This window comes from Panthera onca, chromosome B1 (assembly GCF_046562875.1).
Source record: "Panthera onca isolate mPanOnc1 chromosome B1, mPanOnc1 haplotype 2, whole genome shotgun sequence".
Taxonomy (NCBI): domain Eukaryota; kingdom Metazoa; phylum Chordata; class Mammalia; order Carnivora; family Felidae; genus Panthera; species Panthera onca.
In genome coordinates, this window is record NC_138342.1 from 6,794,869 (window position 1) to 6,809,252 (window position 14,384).

General features: G+C 50.4%; 1 protein-coding gene across 4 annotated transcripts in view; it reads right to left on the reverse strand.

Annotated features, from left to right (window-relative positions):
• The window catches only part of SLC2A9 (solute carrier family 2 member 9), a 254,275-nt gene that overhangs the window by 49,616 nt on the left and 190,275 nt on the right, over window positions 1-14,384 (reverse strand). For all 4 annotated transcript variants that reach the window (XM_060655438.3, XM_060655440.3, XM_060655439.3 and 1 more), the window contains 2 exons: window positions 8,324-8,425; window positions 5,480-5,555 (listed from right to left, as the gene is read on the reverse strand). In XM_060655438.3, coding sequence (XP_060511421.2) covers window positions 5,480-5,555; window positions 8,324-8,425 — 178 coding nt within the window. The remainder of the gene's footprint in view (window positions 1-5,479; window positions 5,556-8,323; window positions 8,426-14,384) is intronic.

Sequence of the window (14,384 nt, forward strand, 5' to 3'; positions counted from 1 at the left end):
CACTCGGCTGGGCCTTCCTGCTCCCCCGTAACCTTCACCTGCAACAGCAGAGAGCCAAGAAAACAAGAGGAAAGTTCTTCAAAATTCGCTTAGGCAGACAAAATAAGGAACAACACAGAAATCTAAAGAAGCTGTTAAAATCATTCTTTTCTGTACAGAATTTTGTAGGTTCATAACAGACAGTGAAAGAAATAAGGTACGTTCAGCAAATTGTTTTTCTGTATGATTTGGCTTTTAGCAATGTGATCTTGGATGTGTTGACTTTTGATGAATTAACTGTCAGCAAATTGTTTCGCTTCCTGCATGGTCAGTGGGTGGAGGGGTGGACATAGGAAGTTAGTGTCGTATGTTGACATCATCTAAATAATCAGGTCTTTGACATTTCCCCCAAATCTCCCTTTACCATTGCATCTGTCTTGTTATCAAATGCTCCTCAACGTATCCTGGCTTGCATGTGCCGTATCCTCCCGGTGGGACCCTGGCCTCTCTCACTTGTGAGAATCTCCCTCGGGGGCAGACTGTGTGTGTGTGTGTGTGTGTGTGTGAGAGAGAGAGAGAGAGAGAGAGAGAGAGAGAGAGAACACGAGCATTCTATCTTCAGGCCTGGAAGGATGCCTGCTCCCAAGTATGCACTCAAAAACTATTTGTGAGATGGGTGAATGAATGAAATATACGTATTTCTCTCTAAAATGAGAGTCCGTAATTGTCGCCTTTTGCCTATTCTATGGCTACAACTTCTGGAGAGACTGTCAAATGGTCCCAGTTCTTTGCAGCCTCTCCCGTGAGAGGCAAAGTCGCTCTCTCCACCTCCTGGCTCTGGGCTGGCCCTTGTTACCTGTTTTATCCAAAAGTGACTGAGTTCTAAGCCTGGGCCTCACGAGGTTTCGCACACTTCTGGTCTTGTAGCTTTGATCCATCACGTGAACAAGCCAGGCTAGTCAGGTGGATGGGGACGGACGTGTGGCCGGGTCACCCTTCTCAATGACGGACCAGCGGTCTGTGTAGCTGGATTAGCTGGCGTCCAGCCAACCCGCCAGCCAAGCGCAGACGTGTGAGGGCCCGCACAGCAAAACTACCACGGTGACCTACAGACTTGGAGCGGTAAACGGTCACGCGCGGTCCCCTAGGTTTGGGGGTATTTGTTGTCTCATTTTGCCCGTCTTTGTAATTTCCCTATCTGTGGGGATTTCTCTTACTTATGCTATTACGTTTGATTTTCTCCTGTTAATCTGTCTCGTGTCAATTCGATTCTTACTCCAGCTGGAAGGACCTTAAAGGGGACAGGAGTTCTTGCTTCCTCTATCGAAGGTCCTAAGAACCCAGGCTCTGGAGTCACACAACCTGAACTGCAATCTTGGCTCATCAGCTGTGTGACTTTTGGGAAAACACTCAACCTCTCTGGGCTTCAGCTTCCTATCCAACCCCACCCCCACTCCCATGATAGTTTCTTTTTCTTTCCCTGAAATTGCCTCTAATCCTGGCCTCCAAGCTCCTGGGCGGGACACTTCTGATTCCTCTTTGTGCTCCCAGGGATGAATGCACTGCTCAAGAAGACTTCACGAATCCCCGTCTCTGTCTGCAGCATGCGTTCTCAGCTGGGGTAAAAATTGGTTCCCAGTTGGTAAAAAAAAAAATTGGTAAAAAAAAATGCGTTCTCAGCTGGGGTCTCAGCTGGGGTAAAAATCGGTTCTCGGGGGTGAGAGTGGCAGCAAAAAATCTGAAGTATCACAATGGTTTGTGGAGCTTCAAAGTTCAGTTCTACCCAACACAATCTTGTTTCTTTGCATTTAATTCTCTTCTTAGGGAGAAATTGATTTTAATGAAAATTCGCCTATCCCGCGCTTGCTCAGGCTGGGGGGTCGGCCGCAGCCTCCCCCTACTTCTGCTGCTGAGGCACCTGCACCTTTCCTGCCGAGTCCCTTCGCCATGCCCACACCTCTGCAAACAGGCCATTCATCCAGTTCCCTTTAAATTCCCAGCTCCCAGTACCTTCCTGTTGGACCTTGACCTAATTTCAAGCTTATGTAATAGTTAAGCGTTTACAGGGTAGTTTTCAGAAGGGCATCTCCCAAATCCTACGTGGTACCAGGCGTGGAGGCTGGGTCTCCGGCTGGCATTGGGACTGCTAAGAATTGGGACTGGGACTCGCGACCCTCCAGTTAGAGCCCACCATCTGTGTGAACGCACTATAGGGACGTGGATGTGTCGCGAGCAATGACGGCTACGTGTTTAACCCGGGTCCGTGAGGCATTCTCATTTAACTGTCATGAAGCCAGGTTTAAAAACGAGGGCCACACACTGATTTGGCGTCAGGATCTCTCTCTTGATTTGTAGGTCTGTTTTAACGTAGATACACTCATTTCTCCTACCCAGTGAATTCTGCACGGTTAGAAAATTAATTTCCTTGCCATTCTGTTTTGCACATAGTTTCCTAACTTCCGAGGGGAACTGAGTCATCTGATTTGACCCCATCGAAGCTCTGGACCACTTAATGCAAGCAGGTGGGCCATCATCTTTCCAGATCCAACCAATGTGATAGATAGGGGAGTCCTTTTTCCCTGCCCACACGCACCCATCAGGCATTCGTACGTCCCCATCAGGGTAGCTCTAGCTTTCTGGAGCGCCCAGCTCCTAAACTGTACCTTCCAAGCGCAGTGACCATGCTCAGTGTTTCCGGGTAGATGGTGGTGTGTCTGTCCCACCCCCCCACCCCCAGCACTGAAACCGGCCTTAGAGAGTTTAACTTCCTGCCGGGCACAGAGCCCCAGCAGCTAAGACTTTTCACACTGTAATTGAGTGCTTGGGGACATCTCCTTTTCCTCAAAGATAAGCTCTTTTATGGCGCCTCATTTATTAGCTGTCTCGGCCACTGCCTTGGGGTTATGCGCACAAATAAAATATGTAGCAGGAAACCGCCTTCCCTGTTCCTGTCTTGCCTTGCACCTAATTTCAATTCCCTGTCAAGCCTCCTTGAATTGATTTGCTCATCACAGAAGCTGCCCCAGGCAAACGCCTGCTTTCTTTCCTGGGAGGATGATCCATTTCCCTTAATCCTGGAGGGACAGCCTCAGATGGGGAGTCACACAGCCCTTTATCTCTCAGCATTTCTGAGCCACAATTTCCCAGTGCGGTTCCTCTTGGGATCCGCTCCCTCCTGTCCACTGAAGATGATCTCCTGACCCAAATGGCAGCCTCCCTTGGGTAATTTCCCTGGGGCTTAAACTGTACATTGTTGATGTGAGTTCAAGAGAAGTTTCTAAAGCCTGGCCAATCTCGTAGCTAAACTAGTGGCTAGCGGGTGAGGCCTGGCTGCTGGGGAACACGGTGGGGCGTGGGGAGCAGAGGGTAGGAGCCCACAGTGATATGGAATTAGGAAGGGCAGACGGACCTCCCTTTAGGGAGACTCCCAGGTGCTGAGGGAAGAGCTTACGATCGAAACTGCCAGAAACTCAGCAGGCTCTGTGATTTGAAGAAAACCAGTGAAATCGACACTGCTGTAGGAAGAGTGAGGACTTGGGACAAAACACAAGACGAAGCTTAGCAGTTTGGGTCAGGAAAGCACTTCAGGTTTGTGGATCGTCCCAGTTAGCCTATCTGTGAAGGAGACGTGGAGAAGACGTCCAGTGAGATAAAACATCTACATTCATTGTTCTTGCTGGGAAAACAGCTGTTATGGAAGAAGGTAACCCAAAAACACTACAATCACACTATGAAACCGAAAGCTTCCCCTCAGTGGCTGCACCTGTCCTGTGTGTGCACACCTGCATACGTGAGTGTGCACATGTGCGTACTTGTGTGCATGTGTACACGTGGTGCATGCGTGTAGGTGTGCATGTTGTGTGTGCACATATATGTAAATGTGTGTGCGCATATGCATGCACACGCACCTGTATGTACTCGTGTGCGTGTATGCATGCGTATGCATGCGTGTACATGCATGTACCTGTGTGTATGTATTACACATGTGCTCACATGGCTCTGCATGTGTGTGCACAAACATGTACACATATGCACCTGCGTGTGTATGTATGTACACATATGTGCATGCATGGAAACATGGGTATGCGCATGTGTGTGCCTGTGTGCGTGTATGCATGTGAATGCTGATTTTCGATTAAGAGGTTGAGAGAGGCTCCCCCAGGCCTGATGTCTGATTTTCATTCCAGCCTATAAGCCCAGTGGGAGCAGAGGCTGTCCTGGTCTGCGCCCCGGTGTTCCCAGGGCTGGCGGGGAGCCTCTGGCTGCCCCCCTGCAGGGGTTCCCGTGAGAATGCTGACCACACAGGGAGCAAAGGGGGACCCCATAGGACTGAGCACATTTACCCATTGAATCTGCTTTAACTGCAACGTGTGCTCCTTGTGGCCCTCCAGTCAATTTGCTGCCCCGCCTGGAAGGTGCCTCCAATCACCGCCACAACGTGGTGAGGGTGTGTGTGCCCAGGTGTGTGCACACACACGTGCAGGCCTAATGCCCTCTGCCAGCCTTTCCACAGCCCGTTCTGCCACCTCCCTATAACATACTGCTGTCCTGAACAGGGGACAGATGCTGTCTGTCCACCAATGCAACAGGACAGGGAGCTTGACGCCCGTGAAAAGCAGCAACACAAAGGGAGAAACAGAAATTCAGTTCTATTTGTTCTGATGGAAACACACTGTTGTTTTCATCCACATAGAAGCCAAAACAAGGAACCACAGCCACACCCGCCAGACGGATGTGCACAACTGTCAGACCTGCCCTGAAGCCCTTCTCAGCCCCAGCGTGGCCTCTGGTGGGGGCCCCTGAGCACACAGACACAGAGCCAGGGAAAGGCAGGGCCATTTTATAGATGGGGACACTGAGGCCCAAGGAGAGAAGAGGACTCTTCCCGTAGGGAAATGGCAGAGTGGAGGCTGGAAGTGTGTCCTGGGCACACGGAGGCTCAGAACGCTCCAGACTCCACCCTCAGGCAGCTCCAGTATAAGGTGGTGGCTGGGGTCCTGGGAGTCGGGCGAGTCCAACAAAACTCTGCATGCAAGTCGTTCCCATCCCTGCCTCCTCTAGAGCTGCCACGAGCCCAGACGAGTCAGCACGCATCAAGTGGTTGGTCACGTCTGGCACATCCCCAGTGATCAGCAAATCTTGGACATTACTATTATCACTATTATTATTGTTATATCTTCCACGCTAAGTGGTCACTTCTCTGTGGGCACAGACCGTAACTTGAGTATCTCCCGTTCAGCCCAGGCTAGCGCATCTGGCTCGGAGCTCTTGTTATTGTAGCTGTGACGCTGCTCTACGTTATCAGTCACCCCACTCTGGGCGAGCCTGTTACCGGCTAGCTACCATCTGTGGGATGGAAAGGAAGGTCATCATTGCATTCAAATGGGTAGGGAAGTCTCTCTTCCCCTCCGCTCCCAGGTGGGCCTTGCCCCTCGCTCCCATCTGTACAACGAGAACACCCCAGCTTGGTGGTGGCGGTGAGGAAGGAGGCGCTTCTTACCTGGCCCGCTGCAGAAGGAGGCTATGATGGCCAGAATGCACACGATACTCAGGTATGGGATCCAGGGGGCGTGGTCCTGCGAGAGAGCAGGGGTGTGGGCAGGGGTGCAAACAGGACCTGGGTTCCCAGCCCGGCTCCTCCTTGATCTATCTGTGTGACCTTGGGCGGGTCACTTTACATCTCTGAGCCCTGACAGGTATGAGATAAGTTAACTGGTGTCATTCAGTATGTTTAGATGGGCTGTCACCTGTCCGGCAGGGTTGGGGTGGCTTGGCGCTGGGTGTGGAAAGATATATAGGAAATTGCCCCTGTGCTAGGAGACTGGATGGTTGATAAGCAGAACATGGTGTCACCAGTGCTGGGACATGGGGAGCATGGGAGGAAGGAAGGGTCTGGGCACCCGAGTCCAATCTAGAGAGATTCAGGGATGGGAGGAGAGTGTGTTCACCTCTGAAGGCTGAGCCCGGGTCACACAAGAGGAAAAGGAAAGGATAAAAAGTTTCAGGAGATGGTTGTACGTTAGCAATGCCACAGAGGCACAGAAGAGTACAGCACAGGGGTAAGCAACAAACTTTCAGAGTGGAGGGTGGGGGTAAAGAGAAGAGAGAGCAGCCCTTCCATGTCCAAGTCTATCAGCTCTTGCTGAAGGAGGATCTAGAATTGAGAAGAGCATTGTGAGGTCTTGCACACTGCATGGCTCACTACTGCACTAAGTTACCATCCATTCATCCATCCACCCATTCATCCATCCATCATCCACCCATACGTCCATCCATCTATCATCTTTCCATCCATCTATCATCTATCCAACCACCCATTCATCCAACTACCATCCATCCACACCTTCTTCCATCCATTTATCATCTATCCATCCACCCATTCATCCATCTATCCATCCATATATTCATCCACCCATCCATCCAACCACCTACCCACATATCCATCCATCCATCTATCCACACATCCATCTATCCATCCATCCATCTATCAATCCATCTACCCATCCATAATCTATCTATCCATCCATCCATCCATCCATCCACCCACCCACCCACCCACATATCCATCCATCCATCCATCCATCCATCCATCCATCCATCATCCATCCACCCATCCATCCATCATCCATCCACCCATCCACCGATCACTATTCATCATCCATCCATCCATCACCTATCCACCCATCCACCCATCATTCATCCATCCACCCATCCATCCATCCATCCACCCATACATACATACATCTATTCGTTTATTTGGCAGACTGTTCTTAGTTCCTCCTGAGTGGCATGCCCTGGGCTGTGAGGTAGGAATACAGAAATGACACAGGCATGGCGCTTACCCCCACAACTGCCTATTGGAAAAGAGAGATGAGTCAACAGGGAAAGCCAATCCTGTGTGATAAGTGATAGTGCAGGGTTGCCCCTGGGGTCTCTGGGAGCACAGAGAAGGTTGCCTCACTGAGACACTGGGTAAGGGAAGGCTTCCTCGAGGAAGAGGTATCCAAGGGGTATCCAGGTCTTCGTGGGTTTGGAAAGTGAGAGAAGCCAGGTGAGCAGAGGAGGTCCCAGGAAGAGGAAAGGGCAGTCTCTTTGGGGGCTGCTGGGAACAGGGCTGGCAGAGCAGGGAAAGGGGAACATGGGCAGATGAGGGCAGCCAAGCCAGGAAGAGCTCTGAAACCTTGTGGCATGAGGCCTAGAGGGCCCACGTGCTTCAGCAGCCCTTCCAGACATCTGACACAATGTCCCAGAACATGGCCCAACCGGTGAAGGAGCCAGCTTGGTCAGTCTGAGGGGCCTGCAAAGGCACCCTGTGCAGGACACCCCTGCTCTGGCAGCTGGGAAGCAGAGGTCACTGCCAGCACATCATCCCCAAGGGAGACGTGACCACCTCCCTCCTGGTCAGCGCGCCCAGCAGCACGTCCTTTCTGTCTGTCAGGCACTGCCATGCTCACCTTGCCTTTTTCTAGAGGTTTTTGGGACATTAAGACATTTGGCAAATGATCAACACACGCAACTTTCCATCTAGGGATTCATTTTTGAAAAGTGCCCAGATTGGCTGACCACCGTGACCTGGCCTCACGCTTCCCTTGGCGCTAAGACAGGCAGTGCTCGGTCACTGCGTGCTGTCCTGAGCAGGGCAGGGGCAGAAGGAAACCCCACGATCCTGGAATCTCGTCCCAGCTCTGCTATTTACTAGCTGTGGAACCTTGGGCAGCTTATTCATTAATATTTATGCCTCAGTTTCCTGTCTCCATAAAAGGGGGAAAAAACCACTCTCACCAGGATTAGGTACCTTCTCCGAGCCCCCGTCATGGTTGGGGGCCCTGCTGAGTACTCTAAGTGTGTTTTCTCGTTTAGTCCTCCTAACACCCCTGAGTATACGGAAAGCTCTCCCATTTTAGAGATGGGGCCCTGAGGGGCGGAGCTCCTGCTGGAGCCCACAGGCACTTGTGGAAGTGTCTTATATGACAGCGCCTGCTGTGCTGTGTGGAAACATGGGAGCCGGAAGAGGCATCTGAGGGATCCTCTGGTCTCCTCTGTTCCACAGATGGGTTAACTGAGGCTCAGAGAGGGGACATATCTTGGCCGAGATCACACGGCTCATCAGAGGCAGCGACAGGACTGTCCACCCAGTCTCTGTCTCTGAGTCCAGGGCCCCTCACCAAACCTTCCTCCGCGAGGGCACCAGCTGCTTCTGAGCTGAGATGCCCCTCGGGAAGGCCGTTCTGCAAGAGGTGCCTGCCGGCCTCGCAAACTTCCCACGCCAAGGCCCCGGAGTACCGAAGCCGGAAGCCAGCTCCGTGCCGGTGTCCCTCGGGGTACGACGGGTGCGTGCTCTCACCTGCAGCGTCAATGTAACGGTGAGGATTCCAAAGAAGAGGGTCATCAGCCCAAAGCCGCCCATGAGGAGGGGTCTCCGTCCCAGGCGCTCAATGACCAAGCCCTAAGTCAGGATCAGAGAGAGGTGGTTATACTTCACTCCTAGCAGCAGGAGGAGGGGAACGTGGCGCCAGGAACCGGCACTGGGGCCAGGGTGAGAGAAGGCTTTGACCTTCAGACAGCCCCGTCACATTCTCCGAGGCCACAGCCAGAAAGGCCAAGGTCTTTATGAGAAAGGGAGGGAGAACAAAGTCACCATTCCTGAGCACCTACTGTGTGCCCACACGTTCCCCTTTCCTCCGAATCTTTCTTGTTAGGGAAGGATGGGCTCATCTGCTAGCTGGTCTGCAAGAGGAAATGAGCGGATACGGTTGCCGTAGCCCTTTGCCCACTCTTTGGAGCCAGCCTGCGGGCCGAAAGCAAGGGCTCTCCACTCCTTATGCCCCCGTGTATAGTTTTTAGAGGGGCAGACTCCCAAGGCAGGGGCCCAGGGGTAAGAGCGGACAGAGAAGGTTCGGACGCTTTCCACTCTGCCGGTACCCGGATGGGTCAGTTTCATTCTGGGGTGTGGTACCAGGAAGCCCACGTGACTGTGGCTGCTGAAGCCGTGTCCTCGGGCCCAGGTTCCCACAGCTAGGACTGTCATTGACGTCTATCCGGCTGGCCCCTGTGTCTACCTCTCCACTGGGTAAAGGCAGGGCTCTTCATCGAGCTCCTCTAATTGCTAACGACCCTGAAAAACAGTCATGTAGCCAAGTTTCAGAAACAGGCAGACTTGGGCTTATATTCTGGGTCGCTGGCTTTCCAGATGTGTAAGCTTTGGCATATGACTCCCCTTCCCAGAGCCCCAGGGCCTTTATCTGTGCAAGGAGGTCCAAAATACGCTACAACAAGGCTGCCTGGAAGGGGTGGGTGCTTAAATAAGCGGCTGCATTCAAAACACGCAACAAGTCTTCCAATTTGTCAAGTGCCTTCCCTCCTCTTTCTTCCCCCGTCTCATTGCACAGAAAGAGCACACTGAAGGTCAGAGAGGTGAAGTAACTCAGTGGCCATCACACAGCCAGTAAGAAAGAGATAGAGAGAGAAACAGAGAGGGCTGGGGGAGGGGAGTATTGAATTAAGGGCGTCTGAATTAAAATGCACAACTTTTCTCCACTGGGCAATCAGGCAAGGCTTCCTGGAGAAGGCAACAGTGGCGGTAGCTCGTCAGGCAGAGGGACCAGTGGGTCAAGTGAGCCATCTGGTTTGGATAAGGGAAAGGAGTGCCACCGCCGGGGGCCATGAAACAGGAACAGGTGCTCCTGTCCGCCAGCTTCAGATGACAGTTCAAAAGCCAGAGCATCAGACTGAACAGTCCCAATCCTGCCTCAAAGCCTGAAGCAGTGTTTCTGCGGGAAACCCCAAAACTCCTCTTTTTTCCTCTTTCCTCACACCCTACTCTGAGGAGGGCGGGTGATAAAAAGGCTTCTGGGTGAGCTCTCCTGGAGCCGCCAAGGGCTGTTGGCCACTCGCCCAAGCACACACCAAAGGTGGGCAGGCATAGCCCCAGGCCGGCTGGGTGCTTGGTATGAACACTGAGGGGACTGGGGAGGGGGCTCTGGCGCAGAAAGTCAGTGGCCTGGGAGGAAACGTCCTTGGCTGACGGCCACATGTCTCAAAAACATCTACAACTTCCTTTCCGGAAGCCTCTCCCTCTGCGGCCTAGGAAGGCAAGGCTGACCCAAGCGCCTCAACTTGGCCTCCTTGACACCTGACCCATCAGAGCAGAGCACAGGTGGCATCCAGATGTGCATGGACCTGAGATGGGCAGACCTGGCTTCAAGTCCTGGCTCTGCACCCAGGACAGGGGGCTCAGTTTCTGGAAGCCTCGGTTTCCCCACCTGACAAACGGAAGTGGTAATACTGTCTTTGCAGCATAGCTACGCAATCAGAGGCCAAGAACTCACGGTGTCTGAAGTAGGCGCGGGAACCACAGAGGCTTCCAGCAAATGGCAGATAATACATCCTTGCAGTCAAGGGGGGGACCGGGTCTGGTCCCAGCTCCTGCCTCTAACTGGCCACGTGGCCTTGAGACAGCCAGTCACCCTTCTGTGTCTTCCTCGCTCCTTTTTTCTGATGCCGATGGGTTAGCGTGGATGATGACCTCTGCCTGAGTGCCTGTGATGTGCCAGATGCTGCATTAAGCGCTTATCAGGCATCAACTTATTTAATTCTCACAGCAACTTTATGAAGTAGGACCAATTATTCGTCAGATTTTACAGGTAAAGAAACTGAGACACAGAGGTTTTGGGAACTTGCCCAAGGTCACGTGGCTGGTAGGAGGCACAGCTGGGATCATCTACAAAGTCTTTTCTGGTTCCTGAGACATTACAATTTTCCAAACTAGAAACAGACCAAGCCCCTGCTTTGTAATAGCTTCCTGTGGCACCTGGATGTATAGCACCTGTTCCCTGACCCCTTCCTCACTTGAAGAACGGGAGCTTTGTTATTTCCCAGAACCTAGGAGCGCACACCTGGCAGGTACTGAGCCAGTGTCTGCTGATTGAGTGAAGGTTTATCTTTGTAAGGCAGGTACAACAGTTCACATATTGCAGAAAAGGACGATGAGGACACTAAGATCACTCAGTGGCAAGTTAGGCCCAGTGAGACCCCTGGAGAAAGCAAAGATCAGTGCTTGCTGAGAAAGTTCTAGAGAGAAAGAAGGGCCAGCGTCTAAGTCATCTCTCCTCCCCAAACCCTCATGAGTTGAGGTCCTGATACGGGCTGCCAGGGCGGGAGGAACAGGTGCAGGGAAACCGGGCCCCTGGGTGGCAGGTGGGCTGGGGGATGGGGAACGTTAGAGACACCCGCGATCAGAGATTCTGGGATGTGTCAAAAGTCACACAGAGCTACTGAGAGGTAAGGAAGTGTAATACATGCTCCCTCACACTGCAGGGATGGCTGAAAAATACCCATACCCTTGGATTCAGTCATTCACCTTCTGGGTATTTATCCCAAGGAGATAGACATTTGGTGGGAGACTCACGGACAAAGACCTTCAATTGTAGTGTAATTTATACGAATGAGGAAATAGAAACCATCTAGAAGTCTACCAAGAAGTGAATCGACTCAATAAATACCGGAATATCCTGATGATAATTACAGAATTCACGTATTTTAGAAGAATTTTAAAGAACAGAAAAATCACGAGGTTACACTTCTGAGGGGAAAGAGCAGGGCACAGAGCTATACCTTGCATATACTCATGTACGCAGTTTTGTAAATCGCGATTCTGTTGAATGAATATACCCTGGAAAAATATGCAAAAACAGCTTATAATGGCTAACTCTGGTTGGGGGGAATAGGTGATTATTATTTTCTCTTGTTAGTTTTCAGTCTTTTCCAAGTTTCTACAATAAGCTTTCCTTTTTAAAAAAAAAATTTTAATGTTTATTTACTTTTGCGAGAGACAGAGGCAGAGTGTGAGCAGGGGAGGGGCAGAGAGAGAAGGAGACACAGAATATGAAACAGGCTCCAGGGTCTGAGCTGTCAGCACAGAGCTTGACACGGGGCTCAAACCCACAAACCGTGAGATCATGACCTGAGCCGAAGTCGGACACTTAACTGACTGAGCCACCCAGGTGCCCCTACAATAAGCTTTTTCTACTTAAAAAAAAAAAAAAAAAAGTCTAAGAAACAGACTTAGCTAAAGCATTGGAGACACAAACCCCTCTGCCCTGAGTCACAAATTGTTACTCTTCCCCATCACCAGTGATTTCCAATACCCACATGTGTAAATCTTCTCCGTGTAGAATGTTTCTATTAACAATCTCAGGATGGCATCGCCATTCTTAGAGTTAACACGACAGAGCCCACAATTCAGCTGGCACCGAAGACGAAGGCAGCCCATAGGTAGAATGTGTGACAACGTTATCTCTTTGGGTTAAGTGCCCAGTGACAGAGCACTGAAACGACGACAGAAATTACCATGATGAGAACCAGTCACTGCAAGACACAGGGCACTGAAGTTGCTGCCTGAGATTAACACGTGTTGCATTGTTACACTGTGATTAATGTGTGCTTGGCATTGACGTTAGCGTTTATTTTTTCTTTTTCTTTTTTTGGTTTGTTTTAGTTTCTCCTAAGGCACCGCCAACAATTTCAATGTCAGCAAACGTGCCCCCAATACAAACCAGTGGAGAACCACTGTCTTACATCATGATGCCAACAATCAAGTGCTCTGGGGTCGGGGTGGGGCATCTGGTTGTCTCACTTCCCTAAAGTCTCCTGATGAACCAGTAACTGAAGCCAAGGTAGAGCTGGAAACAGTGATTCGGTGATTCGGAAACAGTCTCTCAAGATGTCTAGGAAGACACCAAGGAAACAGCTGTGAAAGCGAAAGACATGAAAACAACTCTGTCCATCCTAGTGGGAAAACCAATCAGCCTGCAGGGCTCCTTCCTTCAAAATCTCTGCCTCTTTTAAATCGTTTTAATGTGCAGCCTGTTGAAAGGGATTAGGGTAAACACGGTATTTCCACTCAGCATTAAAATCATTAGTGAAAACATTAACTCAAGATGAACAGTGGCCTCTGAAGGTTTACTGGTGTCAGCTGGGGATGGACTGTCATCCTCCAAGAAATCCCTTCTGGGGACTCCTGACCCACGGAGTCATTCAGCCGTTCAGCAGCCATTTACTCAGCGCTGACTGCCCACCCACAGTGCTAGGATGCGGGTGGAATGATAATGAGAATGTTTTTGTGGTGGTTGTTGTATTTAAACTGCATTTAAAAAAAAAATTATTTATTTTTGAGAGGCAGAGCACAAGTGGGGGAGGGACAGAGATAGAAGGAGATGTAGGATCCAAAGCAGGCTCTGAGCTGTCAGCACAGAGCCCAATGTGGCGCTCAAACTCACAAACCGTGAGATCATGACCTGAGCCGAAGTCGGATGCTTAACTGACTGAGCCACCCAGGCGCCCCTGTTGTTAGTATTTAAAAATCAACTATAGGGGCACCTGGGTGGCTCAGTCAGTTGAATATCTGACATCAGCTCAGGTCATGATCTTGCAGTTTGTGAGTTCAAGCCTCACATTGGGCTCGCTGCTGCCAGTGCAGAGCCTGCTTTGGATCCTCTGCCCCCCGCTCCCACCCACCCCCACCACACTGCCCCCCATCTCTGCCCCTCCCCCACTTGTGCTCTCTCAAAAATAAATAAACATTAAAAAAATCGTCTGTATTGACTTAGATTAAGGTCTTAGATTCAATAAAACGTACCAACTTTAATTGTGCAGTTTGGTATGTTTTCACAAATTTATACACCTATAAAGCCATGACCACATCAAGATACAGAACATTTCTATCACTCTAAAGCACCCTTGTGCCCCTTTCTCTAGCTGCAAGCAACCACTGATGTGCCTTCCGTGACTCTAGATCAGAGTAGACTAGATTAGGTTAGAATTCCACATTGGTGATCACTGCTCTTTTGAGATTCATCCCTGTTGTATATATTATTCCCTTTTAGTGCTGAGAAGTATTCCATTGAATGGATATACCACAGTGTGTTTCTCCATTCAACATTTGATGGACATTTGGGTTGTTTCAGTTTGGGGTCTTATGATTAAAGCTGTTGTAAACATGGGGGTTCAAGTCTCTGTGTAGAAATGTGCTTGATCTTGGGTAAATACTTACGAGAAGAATGTCTGGTAGTATGGGTACAATTTTTATGAGAAACTGCCAAACAGTTTTCCAAAGGGTTGTACTATTAGAAATTCCCACCAGCCACGTATGAGAGTTCCAGTGGCTCCACATCTTCATCAACGCTTGGTATCATCAGCCATTTTGATATTAGTCATCCTTATGGTGAACAGTGCTGTCTCGTTGTGGGTTTTAGATTTAATTACCCAGATGGCTTGTGGTGTTCAGCAACTTTTCATCCATTTATTGATACTTCTGATTTTTTCTTTTGTACAGTGTCTGCCCAAGTCTTTTCCAAGTTCATTTCCAAGTGGCTGATGGCCTTGCTTTTATTGAATTCTAAGAATCC